The following is a 25,569-nucleotide window of genomic DNA, read 5'->3' as shown; positions in this document are numbered from 1 at the left end:
GGGAAAAACGGGACAAATGGGACCCCCTAGTCTTATGTGACAAGGATTTTTAGTTTTTGGCTCGTGTAAAATAGAAACCAGCCTGAGAACACATAATTAACACAGATGATGTATAACTTATAATATAATATTAATTTCATTGAGGCAATCGTTTCTCTCTCTCTCTCTCTCTCTCTCTCTCTCTCTGAGAGTAGATTTCTTTAGTTGTAACTTTTAGTGCACGCAGTACAGTTTTTTTTTTTTTTTCTTGTAAGCGGCAGTTTAGACCATGGCTACAGTTAATTCCTGGTTCCCCCACCCACCCTTCTTACTTCCTTCATTAATTCTAGGAAAGAACCTTGCTCAGTGTACGTGCTGGCATCAATGAAATGCTTATCATAAGTTGTTTCTTGAATAGTTCATTACATCTCAATGCATTGCGCTTTAGGTTATGAAAGAAAAACGTCATTTCCGCAATAAGTCGTCAAACCGGTAAGTGCGCATTCTTTACCAATAAAAGTACTCTACACGAGGCTTAAGAGATTTAATGATAACTGAGCTTGTGTGTAACATGAGGCCAATGAAGGAAACCGAGACAGCAGAAGATAGCTTATTGGATCTAACAGATGCTCCTGTTATGCAGGTTAGTCATACTAAATATGCAAAGCAAAATTTATACTTACTAAATGATTAAATCCAATCGTTAATTATTAATTTATTAACTCATTTGATGAGATGTTAATATATTTTTATTTTACTGGAATAATAAATGTTTCGATCTTAAGTCAGTCGTCTGAACTATTGTCCGGCTTAACGAAATGAAACTTGGCTGCAAAGTTATGTATAATTTGGAAGAAAAGAAACTCCATAAAAATTAAGGTTTTTAGAAGTCAGTTTTTTTTATTAATATTCTGTTTATTAACACTGTTTATTCACAAATAAACAGTGCTGAAGAAGAAGTTACGCATGGTTAACAATGTTAGTGTCAACCATGCTGACAAATATCTTGTTAGTTTAAGCACGGAAAATTTGATGGAAATGCATTATTTGATTTTCTATCATTCTTTTTTTTATTTCAAATCTTCCCTGATACTTAACTTATGCCAATCATTTTGTAATGATTGGCATAATTTAATCCTGAAAAGCCAAAATAAGATAATCGGAAACTGTTAATAAAACATGAGCACAAGAGTCACCCGGATGATGTAGAATCAGCTTTACTCTTATTTTAGTAATCATTAAGCTGAAACTCCACCTGGTCTAATTTCGATACCATGCTGAATACAGTGAATCACAATTTATTCAATATATCTATTTATAATATTTATAAGATTAACCGTTCTCAAGTTTATAGTTGATAAAGTGCTGAAGAAATGAGAGCTCATAGGTAACAAGAGATAACTCCTTCAGAAGGATAGTTATCTTATCTGAACAAGCCTTTGTTAATAACAACGTAAATACATCGATCCCATAGAGCTATGAGTCACCTTAAACGCTCTCCCAATCTGATTGGCCTTATCAGATATGGAGGATGCTAGGAATAACGGTTTTTACTTTCGCGTATTGTCCTAACGCTTAAGTATGGATGTGTATCTGCTACACCTGTTATGAATAGATTGAGGAATCATGGCTCCTGAGTTGTATTGATTTTCTTGAATGCTTCTCGTAACCCCCCTACTTACCAATACAATTACGTTCCATGTCTGAAAGTAAACACACACACACACACACACACTCTTTAAAGAGAATGACATCGAACATTTCAGTGACCAGCACCTAGAAGCACAGAATCCTACTGGAACCATATAGAATATCTGTCTAATAAATGAGTAATTAAGGCACGACCAAGACAACTCTCTCACCTTTAGGGGACTAAGAAGAGCGGTTGACTTGTGTTACTAATGTTTTAACCAACTTACCGTTCTTGATGTATATATAAGTTATTCAAAACATGGATGTGAAGAGTCCATTGAAATTGATATAATATTGAGATAATATTGATATAACATAGATATGAATTGACAGATACTTCATCCCTATGAACGTTTGGATAATTTTAAAGGAGGTGTGGAGCATAGTACCACTGCTTTTATAGCGACAATTAGCAGAAAAATCTTCGATGGTATCTGAAGCAATTATTACGGCCAAAGGGACCATATTACATTATTAATTTCTGTGAATAAATTTGTGTGCCCGTGACTCAACGTTTGGTTGGATATCACCACGTAGTACGCTCGATTGCCTAGCCGTGAAACGCTCTATCTCCTTAAAAAGCCAAAGCTGCTGCTTTGGCTTTTAAGAGATAATATTACAATATGATTCCCAAAGCAAACAAGCAGGGGCGAATTCTCCATGCTTGTTGCGCAAGCTCATTAATTGAGAAAGAAGTACTATTTATTTGTTAATAAATGCATGCATTTATAAACATTCCGTTTAGGCTTTTATTTTTGTAGACAGAAGACGTTTTAAACTTGCGCGGCAATAATTGAGCTTTGCGTTGTGTATCGAAGGCCGATGCTTGCTCGTCTAGTCAAAGCTACCTTGGCTTGCTCGGTTGTCGGAGCTTCCAGATCCTCGCTGCAGCACTGTGATTTCATGCGCGCGCATAGCCATTTCCGCTCCCTTCACGTCGTCTTAAACACAGGACATACGTAGTCAAAGTAGCTCTAGCCAGTGAGCTTCAGTCAGCCTTTACAAGTGGGCGTGTTGCTTGGAAAATTAAGTTACAACCACCTTTTTATGACTATGTTATTCACCAGTTCATAAAGAAGAACCGTAGGGTAGAATTTGTATTCAAGTAGCTAAATTGAAGAAGATAGAATATCATTTGTAAAATAAATGTTGTATTTGTAGGATTAAATGTACATAAATTTCTAAATATATAGTTTTAAGTGGTCAGTAATTCATTATTCCGCTAATCAGACTTCAATCACACCTCTCACTCCCTGAATGGTAACAAGAGCAAGCGTGAATTTCAAGACCAGCATTCGCCCCTGCAAACAAGCATTAGGAATTGCTAACTGAAGTGAGCAGTGCAAGTGTTCTAGAGATAATAATACAATTTACAGGAGTGCGGTTATTTTCTTCAGACGACTCGCTAGAATTACAATTACATAACGTCTAATAATTGTTATAATTAAACCTCATTTTGTATAATAGAATAATTCCGAGATTTTCTTTATCTTCGCATACTTGGCATATCGTATGCATACGATCAACGAAAATCATTTGTCGGATTCAATATGATTTCTAGCAGTCATTCTTAACCATAAACGTTCACTAATGTCTCACCAGGAAATTTGTTTTTCGTTTGCGAATGATCGGGTCAAAGTTAGTTCGAAGAATGTCATCAAGAATACAAACGAAATAAACGTCACCTACCATCAAAGAATTACAGTGTCGTACAGCGGTCTCCTCTCTGGCGGGAACTTTCCGGTTAGTGATGTAACTTTCTCCGAAATTGTATAACACTTCATTCACTTCCTTCTCTTATTCCCCTATAGCAGGGATGTTCAACCCGTCTATCGCGGAGCGATTATTGGTCGATCTCTTGTGTATTCCTCCTTACTTACAAATTTAATTAAAACTGAAAACATAATATTTTATTTATCATTATTTGTATTATTTTTAATCCACTTTAAGTGTATTGCTATTGTTTATTCATTTTTCGTTAAAATTGTCAAATCAGTAATTTTCTTATAAGTCCGGGTAAATGAATTAATTGGATGAGTGGAAGTCAAACAGCGAGCCGAGTGAATACGATTATAAGCAAAGTGTAAAAACTCGATTGTAGCTTAAATATTAAATATTCCAAAGCACATTACATCGATTTTCTACTTAGGTTAAGTCCCATGTGAATATTGTAAAAAAATAAACTTTGTTTGTCTTGGTATAGTTTGTATTAGATGTTTTTGTAAATAACTCTTTTGAAGCTAACTGTATATACTGCTTTAATAAGAATATGTTAGAGTGTTAAAAACAAAGGCAATGTTTTTTTTTTTTTTTCGCCGAAGCTGTACATGGCGGCATTAGAAAGATTGTTATTGAAACTTGTATGTATGAGAAAGGCTTGCAGGCTTTAACTGTAAACATCGCCGAAGTCAGTCAGAAAGAGGTCAAACAACTTTGCGATGGCCGCCAACTTATAATCAAAAGAAAGCGGAGGAGAACAAAAGGCGTGCCGAACTTGAAACTTAAGATGAAGGACTCATACTGATTCTTTGGGGGTTGCAAAATTTCATGCGAGGTCTCAGAGGAGGCCTAATAAAAAGGGACTGAAGCATGCAGAAGGGGTCCCGGTTCCAGAGTTCCTGTCAGAGAGGAGGCCGCCCAGTCCAGAGTCGCCGTCAGAGAGACTGCCCGGATCCACGTTGCTTGAGAGAGGAGTTTCCCGCTTCCAGAAAGGAGCTTCTCGGTTCGAGACGTCGCTAGAGAGAGAGAGAGACTACGTCTAGGCCGCAGACAAGGTTTCAAATTGCTGGAAGGAAGAGTTCCAATTGCCGGAGAAAAGTTTCCAGGTCAGGTTAATGTCAGACATTCACCAGTGTGTTGCGTTTTCATTACAATTTAATGAATCAAACGACTTCACTGATATTGCTCAGTTAATGGTATTTCAAGATTATTCAAGTAAAGAAGAACTTTTGAAAATGATACCATTATTGGGAAGGACTAGGGGAGAAGACATTTTTTCGGCATTTGATGAATTTGTGAAACAATACAAACTTCCGCTTTTTAAATTTGTGTCTATTACTACTGATGGTGCTCCTGCAACAATAGGTAATAAATCAGGCTTCATTTCATTATGTAAAAACGATGACAAATATCCAGAATTTTTTAACGTACCAATGTATTATTCACCAACAAGTACTGTGTAGTAAAAGATTAAACACAAAAGATGTTTTGGATATTACATTTAAAATTGTAAATTCTGTTTGAGAAAAAGCCCTGCAATGGCGGTTATTTAAATTACAGGCAGATGATGATGGGGAACTTATGTTGTACAATAATGTTCAATGGCTCAGCAGAAGTCAATTTTTAGAAAGATTTCTTGTATTAATTAACGATATAAAAATTTTTCTTGATGAAAAAGGAGATATTTATCCACAATTGAGTAATAAAAGATGGTTGTTACACTTATCATTTTTAGTAGATTTCTGTACGAAATTAAGCAATTTAAATTTAGAGTTACAAGGTAGAGAAAAAAATTTAATTGATATGTTAAGTTCAATAAAAACCTTCCAGCAATACTTACTTTTATTAAAGAAAAATATAAATGACCTCGAATTTAGACATCTCCCATATTTGTTAATTTTTTTTGAACAAAATCAAGAAATGCTTCGCTATGATTTAAAAGAATTTATTGGTGAAATAGAATTTCTTGAGGAAGAAATAAATTCAAGATTTAAAGATTTTAATAAAACTGAAATGATTGTATCTTTTATCAATAATCCATTTCAAGAAAACTTGAACATCACAGAAATTTCAAATAAAATTAGTGGGCAGTTTGATATAAACCAAGCTGAAGTAGAACTCGAGATAATAAGCATTCAGAATAGTTTACATTTAAAATCAACAAACAATGAAGTCATTTGGAAGTATGCACAGAAAAATTCTCAATGTTAACTGATATTGCGCGAAAAATTCTGTCGTGTTTCGGATCGACATACTTGTCAGAATCCGCTTTTTCAAATATGACCGTCATAAAAAAATCAATTAAGAAACCAAAGTACAAATGATCATTTGGATGATTGTCTGCGATTGGGCCACTTCTTCATATTAACTTGACTATGAAAATTTTGCGAGATTCAAACAAGGCGAAATTTCACATAAACGTTTTTTTTTTTTTAATCAACCAGCATTTCCTGTAACTTGTGAGTTCGTAATCAACCTGTTGTTTTTTCTAACTTTGGTTTTCCAAAATAGAGAAATAAATATTTTATTCCAATATATATATATATATATATATTTTTGTTGTATTAAAATAATTAAAAGTGATAAATAAATTTTTAAATACACAAATAAAGCTTTTAGTTGTTGTTTATTTTTAGTTGTTTATTTGTGCTTAATCAGACATGAGGTTGGGGGAACGTGATCTATATAAGAGAGTAGATCGCCGAATAACTTTTTATAGAAAAGTAGCTCGCGTAGTAAAAAAGGTTGAACGCCACTGCCGTATAGCAATCGAGCGCAGCTAACAGTATACAGTACGGCAAAATATCTTTTTAAAAAAGTTGAACTATTGAAAAGTGTTATTATGGAGGGCGTACTACCTAGTTGGCAACGGTTCGGAGAGATAACAAATATAAGCCTTTACTTATTATTCACGAAGTAAAATTAACAAAATTAATGTTTGCTAAATTACTAATTATTAATTTAATTTTAGCTAAATCTTGGAGACCTTTTAATGATAATGCTGTTGCAAATCTCAGTCGCTTTCGTATAATGTCAGAGCTATGTGATAAGTAACAATTTAAAAACAGTATAGTATACTATAAAGTATATTCATTTAAAAAATACCATATATGAAAGTATTTTTAAAGTAAATATTATATTTTTTATTTAACAATTAATATTATAGATACTAAAATTGAAAGAATAGAAATAATAGTGTAATTTGCTGATGAAAGAAATCTAAAAATTATGAATACTTAAAAAAAAAAAAAAAACGAAACCTCGAAATAAATGAAACTTGGGGATTATCTCAGTGGAACTAGCGAGAATGAAACAAATTATACTATATATGCATATTATTTATTAACAGGCATGTTATATAAGACACGCAGGTTATAAACAGTAAGCAAAGATTATATATTAGTTTTCAAAATAGCAATGAATTTAAGAATGGAAAGCCAAATAATAATAATAAGAAGAAGAAGAAGCAGAAGAAGAAATTTATAAGTTACGAAAATAAAAAAAAAGGAAGAAAATCTGGTAAATTTGAGAAAAGACATTAAAAATGGACTCAGTAGCGAATTTAAATTTGAACAAGTACAATAGGAATGTTGAACATTTATCTGAGGATTCAAAGAGAACAAATTTAAATAAAAGAAACAAAAAAGTCCAGTAGATAAAAGTAAGAAATATGAAACAAGATGCAGAAATTGTAATACAAAACTGATAAGGGCAACAACAGAAAATAATAACACTATGAAGAAAACGAGAAAACTTCTTGATAATATTGATGATTTTTGAAATTATCCAAGATGATACTGGTAATCTTTGACAATTGTAAAAAATGACAATGAATTAATAAGCAAAAGAAAAATGTAGAGATTATAGCTAAATTTTATCAAGAAGTATGTACACATTGGGGGAAAGGAATAAAGAATAACAATAAAGGAATAGACATTGAAAATTATAATGAATATACAGAGTGACGAAGTAAAATATGCACTTACGAAACTGAAAAATGGAAAGGCACCTGGAGTTGAATATAAAAGCAGCGGACAAAAATTCGTGGATGTAGTTATGGGAATAAGCTGAGTTAGCGGTACGGCCGAGTGCTTGAACGGTAACGGTAAGACAGCGGGCGAAAGGGGAGTGGAGTTGCAGTGAGAAAGTAACTGAAGGGTTGAAAGCGGAGCGGGTAAAGATGAGGGAAGAGATTAAACGTACAAGGAATGAATTGAGGAGAATTACGGATTTGCATGGAAATGCGAGGAAGAATGGAATCAAAGATTTCAAAGAAATATGGAATGATTTTGAGAGTGACACAGTACGGAGATTCGACTACAAGAGGCGTGGTGAGTGAAAAGGTGCAAGGTCTGTTTTTCCGAGGTAAAATGAGCAGGGCGATTGAGGCATTGGATAAGAGGAGTGTCAGTCAAATCATTTGTGCCAGCATTGGTTGTCACAAATGATTTGACTGGTAACAAGAAGAATGTAAAGAAGAATGTCACGAGGCAGTTAAGGAAAGTGAAGATAACAGTGGTGGTAGGTAAGGATAGTCAGCGTGTTGCCCAGGTATGATTTCAACTCATGAGTCGAGAAGACGAGCGAAGATTATGAATAATATGCTAACAGAGTTGTGTGATGAGTTCATTTTGTGAATATGTGGGAAGAATTTGAGAGACGGATAGAGCTGTATAAAAGAGATGGGCTACACGGGTTTGCGAATGGAGAGAAGTGAATGGCAAGAGTGAAGAGAATGACAGAGAAGGAACAGAGTGGACAGGGAGACACTGGGTGAGAACAGAGAAGGCAAAAGGAAAGGAGGAGTGCTATTGATGATGACAGAGGAGTTGTGCTCATCTAGGGTGGAGATGTAAGGAGCAAATACTGACAGTGGTTTTGAAGTAGAGCAGGACAGGACGAAATTTTTAGTAGGGTGTTGCTATAGACCTGGCAATGTGGAAGGCAGTGAGCAGGAAATGTTTAGACAAATTGATCTGGCTAATAAGAAAGGGGTGATCATTATGGACGATTTCAACTATGGTAATATAAATGGGAATGAAGACATCAGGAACCAAAGAGAATGAATAGCTTGAGCTTTTAAAGGACGAACACCTTAAGCAGTACGCCAATCTCACTTTTGTGAGAATGGATTGTATGTGGAACTATAAGGGGTGATTATGGCAAACTCAGGCAGCAGGGCGATATCATGGAATGAGGAATTGAATGAGAAGGAAATCAATACTGCTTGGTCTCTGCTCAGGAACTATCTGGCACAGGCAACGACTGAGCGTATTCCAAAGGTCAAGAAATTAAATAAGACAGGGCTAAAATGGATGCCTGAAGAGGTGAAGCATGCAGTCTGGAGGAAAAAAGACATCGAGAAGGCGGCACAAGATGAGTTGAAATAATCAATTACATGAGGAGTACAAAGAACAACGAAGGAAGGTGACTCACTTAGTAAGAGCATGAGCAGCAGCAGCCAGCAAATGACACTAAAAGAAATCCTAAGGAGTTTATTCAATACGTGATGATAAGCAGTTCATTAAAGTATTCCATCCTTGTGATTGTAACAATGTAGAACAATGGGGGGAGCAGCGGTAATGGGGAGGAATCAATGACGGCGAGTGAGCAGGAGCATATGAGGAATTAAGTCAAGAAGGCCATGGGATTTGATGGTATATCACCGCGTGTCTTGAGGGAATGTTCCAGGGAGTTAACAACAGCTTTAACGTACATTTTTAACACGTCTTAGATTAGCCTAAGTTCCAAAGGAGTGGAAAGATGGAAAAAAATTTCCTCTTCATAAAGAAGGTGATAAAACTAAGGTTTCGAATTACGGGCCAATCTGCTTGTCTGGAGTTGTGGTCAAGGTGTTGGAGAAGCTAGTAAGAACAATGATTCAGAACTGGGTTGACAGCAGCATAACTTTCATTAGTGGACATGGGCTTCCTAAAGGAAGATCGTGCTTTAGCTACCTGCTTACTTATTATAACAAGGTGACTAATACATTAGTGAAGGGGGGGGTTACACATACAGTAGTATATTTTGATTTTGCAGAGGTTTTTGATATACTGCCATATGACAAACTGGTAGTTAAAATAGAACAGATGATAGATATCAGCAGGTTGTGTATAGGACAGTGATTTCCCAGAAGACGAAATTCATTAGTGTTGTGCTCCAGGAGTCTTTTGGGGCCATTGTTGTTTAAGTTGTATGTAAATAAAATTGGAAAGGACTTAGATGGTGATGATGCAAAGTTGAGAAGTAGACTAGGTGTTGTGGTTTTGCAAGAGGACTTAAATAGACTATCTGAATGGGCGAGTGTGTGGGGATATCAGTTTAATGTTACAAAGTGTAAGGTCTTAAAATTTGTGAAGCAAAGATGGGATGCAGAATATAGAATTGGTGGGGATATTTTAGAGGAAGTAGAGCAAATGAAAGATATGAGGATGATGATGGATAGGGACTTAAAATTTCGTGTACATTTTGCTTTTCCTTTTACTCTTACTTCTACACGTCAGTGTAGAAGTAAGAATGTTATAATTCCATTGTACAAGGCTTTGATCAGGTTGCATATGGATTACTGTGCACAGATTTGGTCTCCTGGTTTTTAAAAGGATGATGAGTTGTTGGAGAGGGTTCAGAGACGATTGACTAAGTCGGTTTCTGGTCTCTGGATTATGGAATATGAGGCCAGATTGAGAGAATGCAAATTACAGAACCTACTGGAGAGAAGGAAGAGGGGAGACATGATCGAAGCGTATAAGTTGGTAAGGGGTAATTATCAGATTAACGTGGATGAGATTTTTCATAGAATATCTGTTCAAGTGCATGAGGTTAGCGTGAGCAAGGGGAGAGGAGTAGATTTTTTTCATGGATAGTGGCAAGTGATAGGAATGCATTGCCTCAGAGTATGGTGAATGTAGAGACAGTGAATGCATTTAAGTCGAGGTGTGATGAGCTGTGCATGTGAGAGTGAGATCTCCTATGATGAGTCTCTTGACTCCATGGAGGTCTGTACAAGGCTGGTTTATTATATAATAATAATAAACCGGCAGAATTGTACATAGTGATTTAAGAAAGGAAAAAAAAAACTGTTAAAATTTAGAATACTAGAAAAAAAAACATCCTTTTATATAAGAAATAGTGAACACCTGACAAATACATACATACATATATATATATATATATATATATATATATATATAAGTGTGCAATATAGACAGGCGCCGCAAGGAGCCTAAAATATGTCAAAAATATGAGATAAGAGTTTAAACAAACAACGAATGGTACAGAATGGTACATATAACTATGAATGTACGTCGTTTTCCGTTCGGGCCCCTTCAGATCTTCTCGGAAACGAACGAATAAATTCTGAAATTGTATCCTGGACCCGATTATATCACTGTAATTTTTGATTAAAATTTACGAAAATATACCTAAAATAGTTCTTCTTTATTTTTTGATGAATCAAGATGTATCAGCCTTTTAATTCATTTAGTAGCCCTTTGAATTTTTGTACAACATTACAGAATGTGATAACATGGAAGACCCACAATTGGAAGAAAAATGTAGTTCATTAGAAAAAGCATTAAGTGACAAAAAAACAAGGACATTGAAGCAGAAGAATCGCAAATAGAGCTGAAATTATTATCTAGAAAAATTGAAGAAAATAGCACACCAGAAACGGTTTTGAAGTGGATTTATAACAAATTCACTGATTGCATTGAGAATACTATTGACTTTACCCGTTTCAGTTGCTAAGAGAGAGAGAACATTTTCTAAATTACAATTAATGAAGAACTACCTTCGATCAAGCATGAGTCAAGAAAAACTAAATGGTTTGGCACTAATTTCAATAGAAAATAATATTGCTCAATCTATCATTGATGTACTGCAACACGATTTCGCTAAAATGAAAGCCAGACGAGTCCCGTTTAGCAAAATTAATATACAGAATAAAGAATATTTGAATAAATCTCTTAACTTTATATTACTATTTCATATTATTTTGAAAATTTATATAACTTGAAAAAAATGTGTATAAGCAGGACTAATCCGTAGGTAACATTATACTGTAAAGCGATTTTCATTTGTTTTTCATTTCCTGTTCGTTTTATTCACACTTTATTAAAAAAAAAAAACATTTTTGGAAAGGCGCCAAACATTAATCGCACACACAAGAAAAATACTATGCGCGGATCCTGTATATATATATATATATATTCATATTTATATATACTGACAATTAAATTTATTCAAAACGCAACATGTTTCATCTGATTGTCCGACTTCTTCAGCCGTGGGAACATAGAAAGCAAATAAACATTATAAGAAACATCGTATCACTATAAAAACGACTATTACAAAATTCAGTTAGCTTTGAACTGTAGCTACAGTCCGTGTTGAAGTTCTATTGTTAGGAAGCTGCGTGCGTCTGATTTCACGAGTGTGCCAATATCGGATAGCAGAGCTGAAAGAGTCCGGTAGATTATAGCTGAGGTAATTATTTATGTGATGAGGGTCCATAACAATTTCCTTAGAGTCGACTATGCGGCGCTCCACCTCGTCACGGCAAATATGAAGGTTTGAAGTTGCTGTCCAGTTTACCTCATGTTGACGGCCTTCATCATTTGTGTTTACTGAAAACAGTACATGGCTTGACAGGGCACTTGCTCCAGTTCTTTTGTAGGCAATGTCCCTCTGGTGTTCTTCCAGACGTAGGAGGATGGATTTTTCAGTTTGGCCATAGTATTGCTTCCCGTAGTCACACGTGATTTTGTACACTCCTGGGAATTGTACACTCCTATATATATATATATATATATTTATAAAGAAGTGAATGACTAGAATCGAGATTTAAGTAAAAAGGTTTTAATATAAAAACACGACTAGTTTCGGCTTGTAACAGCCTTTATTAGGTGACATTATAAAAGAAGGAAAAAAAAACACTAAATACTGAAGGTTAAAAGACTATGAACAACATAGAGAGTCTCCATACATAATTAGCATGAAAACGTTGTAGTTGTATTTGAAGCTGTTCTTTCGTTTGTTGCATTGTTGGGAGAGTGCATGCTTGCAGCATCACGTGAACGCCAGTACATGATTACAGCTGAATGACTATCTAACAATGCAACAAACGAAAGAACAGCTTTAAATATAACTACAACGTTCTCATGCTAATCATGTATATTCGGATGGCTTATGTTGACGACATTTTCATTATATGGAGTCACAGACACACATCTCTCATGGATTTTCTTCAACATCTTAACAACCAGCATCCTAATATAAAATTCACTGCCGAACTAGAACAAAATAACTGCCTTCCTTTCCTGGATATAATTCTTACACGATGCTCTGACAGATTTAAAATCTCTATATACCGAAAACCCACTCATACTAACAGATATCTGCACTGTCAATCTCATCACTTTCCACCACAAAACTCGGAACTATTTCTACCTTAGGACACAGAGCACGATCTCTTTTAAATGAACCAGATGAACTCCAAAAAGAAATTGAATAACTTTCTCTTATCTTTAAACAAAATGGATATTCTGAAAAAACAATTAAGAAATTTCTTCTGGATCCTCCTAGGCAGCGTACTACGGAAACTATTGATTTTAAAGGCAGCATCTCCATCCCATACATTAGTTCAGTCTCCAATAAATGGGCTAAAGTCCTTAGAAAATACAACATCAGGACGTTTTTCGCTACACTCCCTAAAGTCCGTTCTCTTATAAGCCATCCGAAGCCTATTCATCATAACCTGAAATATCCAGGTGTATACAAGTTATGGTGCGATTGTAATATTCCTTATTTTGGACAGACTAACAAATCTGTTGAACTGCGTATTGAGGAGCATAAGAGAGACATCTTCTAAAAAAGATCGCATGCATCTGCGCTATCCAGTCATGTTCTTTTCTCAAACAATCCTCATGATGATCTACAAAGTCACTCAGTTTGCTGGGATAAATCCGAAAATATTTTTCACTGTAGTGATGAGTTTGAAAGGAAAATCGTGGAGTCCAGAGAAATCCTCCTTAATCCCGAACATCTGAACAGCAATTTGAGTTATAACATCCCTGATAGCCATGTTGCAGTTGTTCAATACTGGCGCTCACGAGAACCTGCAAGCACGCATACAACAAACAATAGCACATTAGATAGAACGAGTTGAAAAATACAGCTTTTTGTGTCAATTATGTATTGCATTTTTTGCCTGTAATTCTCAGTTTTTTGTAACTTCAATTTTTTATTACTGTGTTCTAACTTTAGTGGAACACAACCTTTTACAGCCTGAAGAAGGCTGCAAAAGGCTGAAACTAGTTGTATCATTATCATTAAAATTTAATATTTTATCTCGGTTTAAAGTCATTTAAAATTTATTCTTTAAAATATATCACCGAGTAGAAGATCAAGAATACACACACACATATATATAGACTTGTAACTCTTCTCTCAGTCTTATACAAGTATACTGTATATAGCTAAACTATTCGTAAATATGCTTTCGAATATCTTATGAAAAAACTAAATTGGATTGGTTGATTGATTTACGATTCATCGCCGCATGGACAGCAAAGGTCATACTGCACCAAATCAAAAATTGTAGTACTACTCAAGGTAATAAAAAGTGGTAATAAAGAGATAAATTAGTAAATAACGTGTTATTATGTACAAAAATCAAAATAAAAATAGCAAAGTAGAGCTGTATCTACATATAAATATAATTTACGGTGAAATGCGTTTGCATAATTAAATTATTTTAAAAAAAAATTTAAAAACTTCATGCAGTTTATTTGAGTCTGATAAGATCTGTCTGAGTGTATATGATAAGTGTAATAAAATTTCCTTACTAAAGGGGGGAAAAGGGGAATAAATATATGTGGAGAGTGCTTGAATAATCTATGATTCGCGATGATATTATACTAATAACAACGTCATCAAAAGAATTAGAACACGTGATTAGAGAATTAAACGAGGCTAGTCAGAAGCCTCCATAGCTCAATCGGTTTCGTTAGGTGAATGTCGTCCAGGATGCAAAGAACGTCCAGGATTCATAAGGGCTTTTCAGGGGAAAGTGAGTTAGCCGGAAGTGGAAGGGATTTTCAATCCGCAAAATAAGTAAACAGCGATGTTGACGGCAAAATACATGCAATAAGCTAACTACCCATCATAGACGTCTTCTTCTTCAACCTATTAATTCCTTAGCCCCTAAGGGGTCACGGTGAATTAATGCAACCACTCCTCTGCGACAATCCCCCCCCCCCTAAGGGCAAGTATTTATGCCGTATATCCGTGCGTTTACGGGGCCGATTTGCCTATTTTGAGGACGAAAAATCCAAGTTTCTGGTACCGTTATGAGACGGGCTAATTCACTATATGAAAAAAATCTAGAAAACGTTCCGCATATCGAAAACGGGATTAGAACCCTGATCTTTCCCATCAAAAGGCTTTGCTACGCCAACTGAGCTACGGAGACTCCCATCATAAACTTCTCATGATCTTATATACATAAATTAAGGTTATGTAAGCTAAGGATACTTCGATCAGTCGTGGGCCGTAAAGGTAAGTACCAGTGATGACGAAATAAAAGACAAGTATTTAATAAAATATAAAATATAATCTAAATATTCGTCCGTTCAACATGAGATTAACTGCATTCACAAAGCAACGAAGAGTGTAAAAAATACATTAATAAAATAAAATCAAATAAAATTTTAAAACCTCAGCATTAATTTTGGAAACCGGGATTCGCGATACTCTCCGGGAAAGAAAATATGACTTCCGTTTTACACCCTTCCTGGGGATCCTTCTTAATACGTTCTATTTGTATATCTTCGCAAACATATCTCTTACGTTTCCATAACTGTAGTTCTTTAGAAAAATGGCCTTCCCCCCACAAACTTTTACATAATACAGAAGAAATAAAACACACCATCAAACTAAAGTTCGCACACAGAAATGAGATCGGTCGACTGTAAAACAAAACAATTACGCTTCACCTACATTTGGAAATGTGTTGCCCAATCGCTAAAGCCGGCAGCATTTCTCATTGACGGGGGCGTAGACAGCTTGTGTGTTCTTACACGTAAACAAACCGGCGTAATTGCGACATTTCTTACCGTCTTCTTCTTCGCAACAAGTTTTCTGTTTTCTCTCCAATAACTTTAGATGGGTTTCTTTATAGGTCGCCTAAGAACCCGAAGGCTTTCATCGGAATAACTAAGATTTGGAATCTCAGATTTAAGTTTTAGAATTAATCTTTATTATTCCTTCAAATAATTTCAGCAGTGATACCTTGAAATCTAGAATAAACATAGTATTTATTTTTAGAATCGTTGTGTAAGAGGGCCCATGGCACGACACAAATCACAGTGTTCAGAGTGTACTGCGTATAGTATTTCCACTAAGTGAGCAGCATTCCATTGCTTGCACGTGATGAAAATCTGAAATATTCCGTAGAAGGAAGGCTTCAGAGGGTCCTCAATAGGTTTTTACTTCTTCTTATAGGATGGAAACGAATATCTTGTATTCGGGTTCTAAGTAACCCAAATTTAAGAAACTTTAAATCAGTATTAAATTTATCCCACATACAGATTATATATATAAGTTTATTCGCTATTCACAGAACTAGAAAAAAAAAAAAAAAAAACTACTCCAAGTTTAATTAAATAGGTCATTCAATGAATTCGTCTTTTTTGACGTCACCGATGAAATTTTAATCGTACTAGTTCCTCGAAATAATAATAATTATTATTGCACACACGCATGCACGCAATAGACTAAAAAGAGCAATTAAGACAGTGTATCCCATGTATACAGAAGAAATAAAAGCAGTCAAAAGAAAAAAGAAAGAAAGAAAAAAGCATTTAATGAACATTTACAAAATAAGACTAATATAGTGAAATATTGGGAAGGCTTCTCTAAACAAGAAGATGACTTTTACGGAGCACAGCAACAAATACAGAGAATGATCGGAAGTAAAAGAAAATAAATATGTGAATATCTAAATATACCAGTCGTGGAAAGAGAACAACGGAAAAATTATTTTACTAAATTATATGAAGGTGAAGAAGAAATAAAAATGTCAAAAATATTAGTCAGAAAGAATGCAAATCCCAACTAATGAAAGATGAATATTACAATACCAATATTGAAAACGCGAATAAGATCTGAACTCAATACAAATAGAATACGAATTCTGGTAACTTCTTGAGGCGGCTTATGACGAACCGCTATAATCATTATTTTATCGATAGATTTTGTATTATAAGCACTAGACACAAAGATAGCTTTGATAAAAGACAGAGTGACTTACAAGTCTCTTTCCAGCCACTTCATAAACTTAATACCTTCCTTATCTCTCCTAAAGACAAATATCCTCCCTTTTCTTATCTTGGCGTTTACTGAATCCACTGCTCTTGAGGCTTATCTTATTATTGGCAGACTGGTCGTTCTGAAGAAATTCGTCTGGAGAACATCAAGAATATATTTCTCTTAAAGAACTCAATAAATCCAGTTTAGCAAGTCCCGCATTATCTACAAAACACAGGATTCTTTGGAACAAGACCAAAATAATACATAAAAGTTGTATTCTTCTGATAAGACTGTACAAAGAAAGATGTGAAGCACATTCACAATCCAAACTTTAACAAAAACGATTGCCTTAAACTTTCTAAATTTTGACTAATACTCACCATTCATGTGTTCTATAAATTATAATTACTTAATTTTATATTTAAAATATTTTATTAATGTATTTATTTTATTGTAATTTATTTTTGGATATCTATTAATGCAGATTTTTATTCTCTTTTTTTGTGGCTGTTTTCGTATAATTGTATTCATAATGGCTATGAAACAGCCGAAAATTCTATAAATAAAAAGAATTAAATTAACGAATTCATTCATAATGATATGAATACTAAACAAAGTTCTACTTTGCATAACTGTTAAGACGAAGAAAATTATCATACCTTTATCATGATCATGAAAATTCTTGATATAGGTCTGGAATTTTCGCCCTGAGTGAATTATAGGTGTACTTAAAATTCCCAGGATATAACATGGAAAGTAGCAGTCTTTTATTTATTTTTTCTAGTAAGAATCATCTTAAATCACTTTGGCATACATTTAGTATTTATGGATTTGGGTCTTGTCATGAACAGAAATTGCCGAAACTATTCATAATTATAAAAAAAAATTCCTCTTACAAAGAACAATTGAAATAAAAACGTAACTATATAGCAATAGACATCACTTGCAACCTTCTGTAACAATCGGAACTGTGTTATATATATATATATATATAGGCTGATTGAAATATACAATCAAGCACAAAACTTACCCTTTTATGATTCGTTCAAATCATTTTCGTAATTTTTCTATCATATTAGCAATACAATCCTCATCAGGATATGTTAAGTTAAAAAGAAGCACAGCGAATAATACAGTATATTATATCGTATTATACCCGACCCGGAACCATAAAAATTTGCGTGTGATTCTAAGTACTAAGTATTTTAATTGTGAGATACATGAGCATACTGAATATTAACTGTTTCCATAATATAGGGTAACTAAAGTGTCTCAGAACGTGTATTCTGCATTATGGGATATCTAGGGAAAGATGTAGAGAAATATCTGCCTCTCATCATGTAAGACAATATCATGAAATCTAGCTTCACGCACAAGCTTGTATTCATTACTTACGCTACAGTGAAAAAAAAAAAGCTGAATGCAAGAATATAAAGGGTGGGGAATATAAGAAGCAGTTTTTAAGATAAGGGTGAACATCTATGAAGCTGATGTATCTTCGTTTGATCTCCATTTTGGATCAAGTAAACTAAAAACTAATTGATATATATATATATATATATATATTAAAGAAAATAAGCGAACAATACAATTTAAAAATTTCACAGAAGAAAACAAACGTCATGGCATTTAAAGGTCGAGAACATGTTAGATCAAAAATAGTTATAGAAAATAAAATAATAGAATAGATGACAAAGATTTAGGCTGCATAACAACATATCTTAAAGATATAGATGAAAAAATAAAAACATTTCAGAAATTCGGGGGAACAATTAAAAGGACACTGAACAAAAAAAAAAAAACAAGACGAGAAAATCAACTAAAATTTTATAAAGTAATGGTCATTCTCACTCTGTTATACGGTTCAGAAACATGGACTGTTAAAAAACAGACATGAAAGCAAAATACAAGCGCTTCAGAGATAAGATTTTTAAGAGCAATTAAAGGATGCACAAAACTGCAATGAAGACATCGGAAAAGAACTAGATATTTCTAACGCACATGAAAGATATTTATAATATAAATGATCAAGGAATATAGAGAGAAATGTAAAGATATCGTCTACCGAAAGGAGACATAGACATAGACCAAAGGGAAAGCCAGAGAGAGAGAGAGAGAGAGAGAGAGAGAGAGGGGGGGGGACTAGCAGCAAGGCAAGATGGAAAGACCAGTGAAGCTGGAACAGGCAAACGCCTAATCTTTGAAAAGGAGAAGAAGAAGAAGAAAATAAATGTACATCAAATGAATTCATATAAATTCAGAAATATCAGGGAATTTTTTAAAGCAGTAACTGAACCATATTAGTATATTTTAAGTTTTAAGGACTTTTTAACATTCACACTGAATAACAGATGAAAGTGGTATGGAAGGTTACTGCAGTGCATGGGGAACTCCAAAAATTGGGCAACATGTAAAAACGTGTCTCTCAACCGTATTAGTTTTTTCTTCAATTTTCATTTTTCAAACCCTAAAAATTAAGTTAAGATAGTGCTTTCCTGATTATCAGCCATCGAACTCATTTTGAAATGAGATTTATTTGGAATAACACTTCGTTACATGCAATTCAAGTATAACTGAATTATTACACTGGCTATTATCAATACATAATAGCCACTGCAATATGATACTATCTTCTTTTTTCTTCTTTCACTACGCGTTATTCCCGCTTCCTATGCAGGGTCCGCGTGTTACTTTGATGCGACTACTTGTTAGTACCACTCCCAACCGACCTGTCGCCTAGTAGGGTTTTTTTCCGCCAGTTTATATGGGGAAAAAGCCCTACTGCCCGCGCCCAAGACCGGCTAATTTGGCTATGCCTAAGGAAGATCCTCAAGTTCCTCACGTTGTCGACGGAAATCGAACCCAGGACACTCCTTCCCCAGGCATATGGTTGCGAAGCGCATAGCCACTAGGCTAACCGCGCGGACTGTAATATGATACTATACAACATACAAAAATATAATGTAGATATTTTTCCAATTTTATCAATTTAAAAAGTTTTTGTATTAATATAGTTGATAACTTTAAAAAATCACCTGTCTTGTTTATTTATTTATTTATTCGTATGGGATTCCCCCTTTCTTCTCCCGTCCCTTTGGGGGGGATGGTTTGAGCCCTCCTAATGAGGGATTAGGTGTGTGCATATATATATATATATATATATATATATATATATATATATATATATATATATATATATATATATATATATATATATATATATATATATATATTATGACTGTAAATCCATGTGTGTTCACGAGGCCGATTTGCCTGTTCTGATCGACGAAAAATCCAAGTTTTCGGGTGAGAAAACCTATGGGACCGGCTAACTCAGGGATTCCCAACCTTTTTGTTTCCTACAGCACATTCTAAAATACTGGTAGGGCGACGGGCACCATCTATTTTTTCAAGCAAATTTTTTGAATTCGTTTGTTAAATGAATACATACAAAGTTTACATTATATAAAAATGTAAATATATATATGTAAGTTAGTGTGATCTTTGGCATTGCATTTCATTGGCCAGTGCTTCATAATTAGGAGAATATGATGATATTCCAGTTCTTAAACTGGAATGAACAACTTCGAATGCGCATCTACTTTACATTGTATGCGTTTAATACTCGTCATGTGTCATTAACGCATGCCATGAATTGTTTTGCGTGATTATTTCAAAGTATACGGCACACGGTTGAACAGCGGTGGGCACACACAAATTGGTCGAAGGGCGCCATGCTGCCCACGGGTATAGGGTTGGGAATCCCTGGGCTAACTCATCTTTAGTCGAAAGAGACCAGATAAAGGTTCCTCACGTCATAGACGGGAATCGAACCCAAGTCTTTTCGATAAAGACAGAAAGTCCACTGACATATTACTTGCGATTCTTTTAAATTTTTATTTTTATTTTTATTATTTTTCGCTAAGACACTGAATGGCACTCAGTGACTTGAACAATTACATCGCGCGGTAAGCTGAAAAAAAAGTTTAGAATATGGAGAGAGAGAGAGAGAGAGAGAGAGAGAAAGAATAATGCTTATGTAATCATGATAATTATGTAATATACCTTCTGATGAAAAGCAACACTTTTTTAACATAATTTTGCTTGAGGAATGAATCGAATATTAAGTTGAATTTCATATTAGCGTTATATATCCGAATCTTGGAACTGTCTATTGTAAGAGCGTTTCCTGTGCTAATGAACTTGATGGTGATTAATATGGCGATATATAGTATAACACAGGAAAGAAATTTTTCTCCCGGGTGGTGGCAGCATTAAACAAACAAAATAAACAGGTGATGCGTATTACCGCAAGCGAAAACTTGGAATGCTTCAATTTAACCCCTCCTTAACACATTTCCATAGTTCTCAACTCTTTCGCCACCACTTGCATTACAATGTCATATTCACGGTTGAATTGCATTCTCTGTCACACCTATCAAACGCATATGTATCGAATCACGTGGGTAGCAGGTGCTTCGCTAGAAAATAAATATGCCACGTTATTCACAACAGTATTAGTGCAGGTGCATTTATAAAACCGATTGAATGACAAGTTTTCAGAGGGGAAAAAAGAGGCGTCCTTTATACATCCCCCCCTTTTTTTTTCTTTTAGGATAATACGAACTGTGGATTCATAAATGGCAAATGAGTTGATAGGGAGGGGGGAAACATTTGTGGAACAATGGAGAAAACTCCGCCTCTTTTTATTCTTCCAGACTGTGTTGTTTTACCGAATGAGATCCAAAACACAACACTTGAAAGTTTCCAATATACTGAATTCGTATTCACCTACAAATATTTAGACGTTTAAATATAGTCTGCGTCCTTGTGATAAATATCTATTAGTTTGAAGATGGCGTATGTCAACGAAACATGTACTGAATCTTGTTTCATTTCAAAGAGGATAAGCTTCGTGGACGAAGATTTAAAAGAAGAAGAGAAGCAATTCTTGACTCTTGTAAGGAATGGCAATATTGATCAAGTGAAAATACTCTTAGAGGTGAGTGTTTTTCGATATATATGTGTCATTTTAGAAAATAATTATATCTTTTTTTTGCTTCTAAAGAAATTTAAACATCTTCATGATACCTATAATTTCTCATTTCATGAATGTCTTCTTAGATTACCTTATTATTGTAAATTATGAGTTGCATGCATTTTTGTAGAGTTTACCAAAATTCTGTTCATTAAAATCTAAACCTGTAAATTGGTTTTATTATTATATGTAACGTATTTTTTTTTTATATAAAAAATAATTTTTACAGTGTATATTTGATTTTCGTAACGAATTGCATGTATTGCAATGAGTTATACGAACATTAAACTTTGGAGATTAATTTGGGAATTTGGAAATAATTTCAAAGGATATTCGAAATTTGTGGTCTTATAATCTCACCCAAACTTTCACCTACACACAACTACAATCATGATGGATGGACAGAATAAAAAACCATATGAAATGTGTCTTAGAAAAAGCTTTGAAATGAAGAACTAAAATATGATTGTTAAAAAAATAAATGATCATTCGGATTTGATAGTTAAAATCCGAATGATCATTTTTTTTTCTTTGAACTTATTGAAATATTGAATTTTCTTTTATTGATATTGATAAATACATAAAACTCCCAAATCCGTCAACTTTCGAATATTCTTCACACATTTGAGACAGTTTGACCTCAGTTCTTTTAAAGAATCGATATTACCCGGCTCATTTGATTAACAGATGACCCTCCTTCTTCTCAGTCTCACGCCAATCTCTTCTCTGTCGGTTACACAGGAAGCTTTTCTTTTCTACAGTGTTGATAAGCCCTTGTTTCCTTCCTTTCATCTGGACATAGTCGTTTTCTATGATTGGCTGTCTGAAAAAAAAAATCAGATTTTTATAACGACGAACTGGTTCCTTTTGCTCAAATGGCATTTTCTGTACAAGATTATTTTTGTAAATGTGGTTGAAATATCTGTCATTAAAATTCGGATCTTGCAATAAAAGAAAAAAAGATCTGTGTATTTTGAACACGTACTTCAAAATATCGCCAGCGAAGTTTTTAATAAAAACAATGCGTAACTAAATTTGAATGCAATAAGGTTTGAAGTTAGGGTTCTGTTAAATCTTCATTATCAATGAAGTCACCTTCACTTCTTTTCATGCGAATTATTTTCTTTTATTTTACTACAATATTAGGACACATTGTAAATTCTCGAATGAAATGTGTTTAGCACATACTTATATTTTACATAGATCATCTTAGCCATTCAGCTGTATTCTTGATTTAAAACCCGTCTAGAACTTGACATGTTTATAATGACTTTTCGACTAAAGCGTCGAAATACGAGATGCCTATTCTCATATGTGGGTTTTAAGGTTTTTGTTTCAGGCAAATTTGGTTTTTCTTCCAGTAAAGTTGATAAATCGACTAGTGGAATGCGCTAAGTTTACAGACAGAATACGAAATCTATTCAAAAAAGTTTATGTATATTTCAATATGAAGCAGACGTTGTGTTTTTAAGCGTGGAACATGTCTGTGCGCATTTAAGTCATTAGCAGCTGGGCGCATGCCTAGTGAACATGTTTTTTTTGTAGTTTAGAAAAAAACAAAAAAACATTAAAATGTTTGTGTGTGTGTACACACACACACACACACACATATATATACACACATAAACATTTTAATGTTTTTTTTTATTTATTATTTTATTTTATTTTTATTTATTATTATTATTATTTTTTTTTTTTTTTGCTGGATGAGATAACTTTGGCGGCTGCCAAAGTTATTGTAGATACTTTGTTTAGGTAACTGAAATGAAACTTATATTATTTACTGTTCATAGCATGTTTATAGCATATTGTTTACGTTATATTATTTTGAGATCTAGGTTATTTGTGACTTACATTTTATTGTGTAAGATAGAGTGAAAGAACCTTTAGTTAATAATTTGTTGCAAGATAGTTAGAGCTGAGTTTCTGAAAAAGGGGATGAAATGAAATAGAAGACAACAAAAATACACTTCAATTTTCAAACGTATTTAACTCTTTCTCTAGCCAAACAAAGTTAGTTTGTTCTCCAGAAAAAACTAACATATCAATACCTAGCTAGTTATTCACATGTGACGTCAACATATGACGTAATGGTCACTGCCGTACTTCATGAGTGGGAGTGAAGTCTTCTTCTAAAAGAAGTGGTAAGGTCTGAGATTCCCTTTCCACACGGAGTTAACAGAACAATCACAAATATTCATGCCCATTACGGGATTCGAACCCAGCAGCCTCTTGGCTGAAAAGTAGATACGCTAACTGCTATGCTACCAGACCGGCTTATTAATACCTATGTTAACATTAATTTGTTAAACTAACCTATTGATGAATACGAAGGAAAACAAAGACCGAAAATACCTGCAAGCAATTCAAGAAGGTCGTATAGATTCTGTCACTTAATCCTACATAAAAACACGTGACTGACAGAATGGCGTACATCCAACAAAAAAAAAAAAAAAAAAAACGTCGCATTCTTCAGTCACTGAACCTCTCTCACCACTACTAAGGAAGTCAAAAGTTTAACAATATATACTGTTCCTGCAAATTTCTTATGTAGGCCAGATGTGCTTCCACCAAAGGGAAATCTAGAACATATTAATGGGGGACGCATAAATCTGATTTGGCATCAAACCAAAATGATTTATCTGTTTGGCAGGAAGCTATCGGAAGAAGTTCATACAGGTATTGAAAATGAATTGTTAACCACTCAGCCCAGTAAGAACCAAGATGTAATACTCCACCACATATGGTCACTTCTGATAAAACAGTTTGATTTATCAGAGATTAGATAACAAAGGCAGTATGTTAGCCAAGTCAACAATAAAGCTCGTATTTGATGTCGTTAATATTAAGTGTAACTATTGTTATACAGGAAGTTATTTGCAATGCTCTTCAACCTTTGAATAATGTAGATAGTGCTCTGTATATTGAACATCTTTTTTTTTTTAAGTCAGTCTTCATAGGCCGAGCGTTCACGCAACTAGTATGATATTAATAAAATCAACATTGTTCATATGAGTACTGTATTTACGAAACGTGAAAGTAATCACAGCAGCTCGCTTATAGATGACTAAAAGTCTTCTTTTTTTTTTTTTTTTTTTGTCGTTGTGACTCGCTATGCCTGAAAGTATGAGGTCATATTAAAATTTGTCTCAAAAGTTAAGAAAATCGGCTCTCAACTGCTAATTGAAACAAATGATTTTTTGAAAACAGCGTACAATTTTAAGAGTACCTTCACCCTAACCTCTTCCCTCACTCCGCTCCCTATTTAAACAGGGAAGACCCTCACTGGAAAGCAATGATTTTTCTGGATGATCGCAGTGTTAAGAAATTTAAAAAGATGGAAAATGTACACAGTTCACTTCGAAATGATTAACAGTTAACTGTGCGGAAGTTACCTGGAAAGGTTGGAATTTTCATAGACTCGAAAGACTCAATATGAAGCAAGTTTTAAAAATGTTCATACTGTGTCTGGTTCCGTTTATTGCCTATGGACGGACACCCCCAGTGGAGAAGTCTTCATAATCGCTGTATGCCATTTGTTCTGTTTTTTGTAATTATTATTATCTGTTTAGGTTTGTGAAATCACACCATTCCCGATTTATTATTTTATTTTTTTAGCAAGACCTCTTACGCTGGCATGTTTTAGTTCTAGCACATTTCCACCCAATGAGACAGAGCTTTAGAATCGAGATCTTTATTTATTTTTCTGACAATGTCACCCAAGAAAGGTTGAAAACTTACTACATTTGATACTATGGACGGGATAAGGGTGCTCTAGCAATCAAAATAGACATTTTCGAACCCCCAAAATGCATTTGATCATCATTAGACAT

At 34.2% G+C, this 25,569-nt stretch overlaps 1 protein-coding gene across 1 annotated transcript in view; it reads left to right on the top strand.

The window, feature by feature from the left end:
* Positions 1-501: 501 nt before the first annotated feature.
* The window catches only part of LOC150093859 (short transient receptor potential channel 5-like), a 60,853-nt gene continuing 35,785 nt past the window's right edge, over positions 502-25,569 (top strand). Inside the window, exons 1-2 of the mRNA XM_090412784.1 lie at positions 502-622; positions 21,602-21,700. Coding sequence (XP_090268910.1) covers positions 527-622; positions 21,602-21,700 — 195 coding nt within the window. The 5' untranslated portion in view covers positions 502-526. The remainder of the gene's footprint in view (positions 623-21,601; positions 21,701-25,569) is intronic.

Source organism: Typopeltis vanoorti, chromosome 23 (genome assembly GCF_054136105.1).
Source record: "Typopeltis vanoorti isolate ZY-2024b chromosome 23, IOZ_Tvanoo_1.0, whole genome shotgun sequence".
Classification (NCBI taxonomy): domain Eukaryota; kingdom Metazoa; phylum Arthropoda; class Arachnida; order Uropygi; family Thelyphonidae; genus Typopeltis; species Typopeltis vanoorti.
The sequence above is the reverse complement of the archived record's forward strand: the minus strand, read 5'-3'. Positions and strand labels throughout refer to the sequence as shown.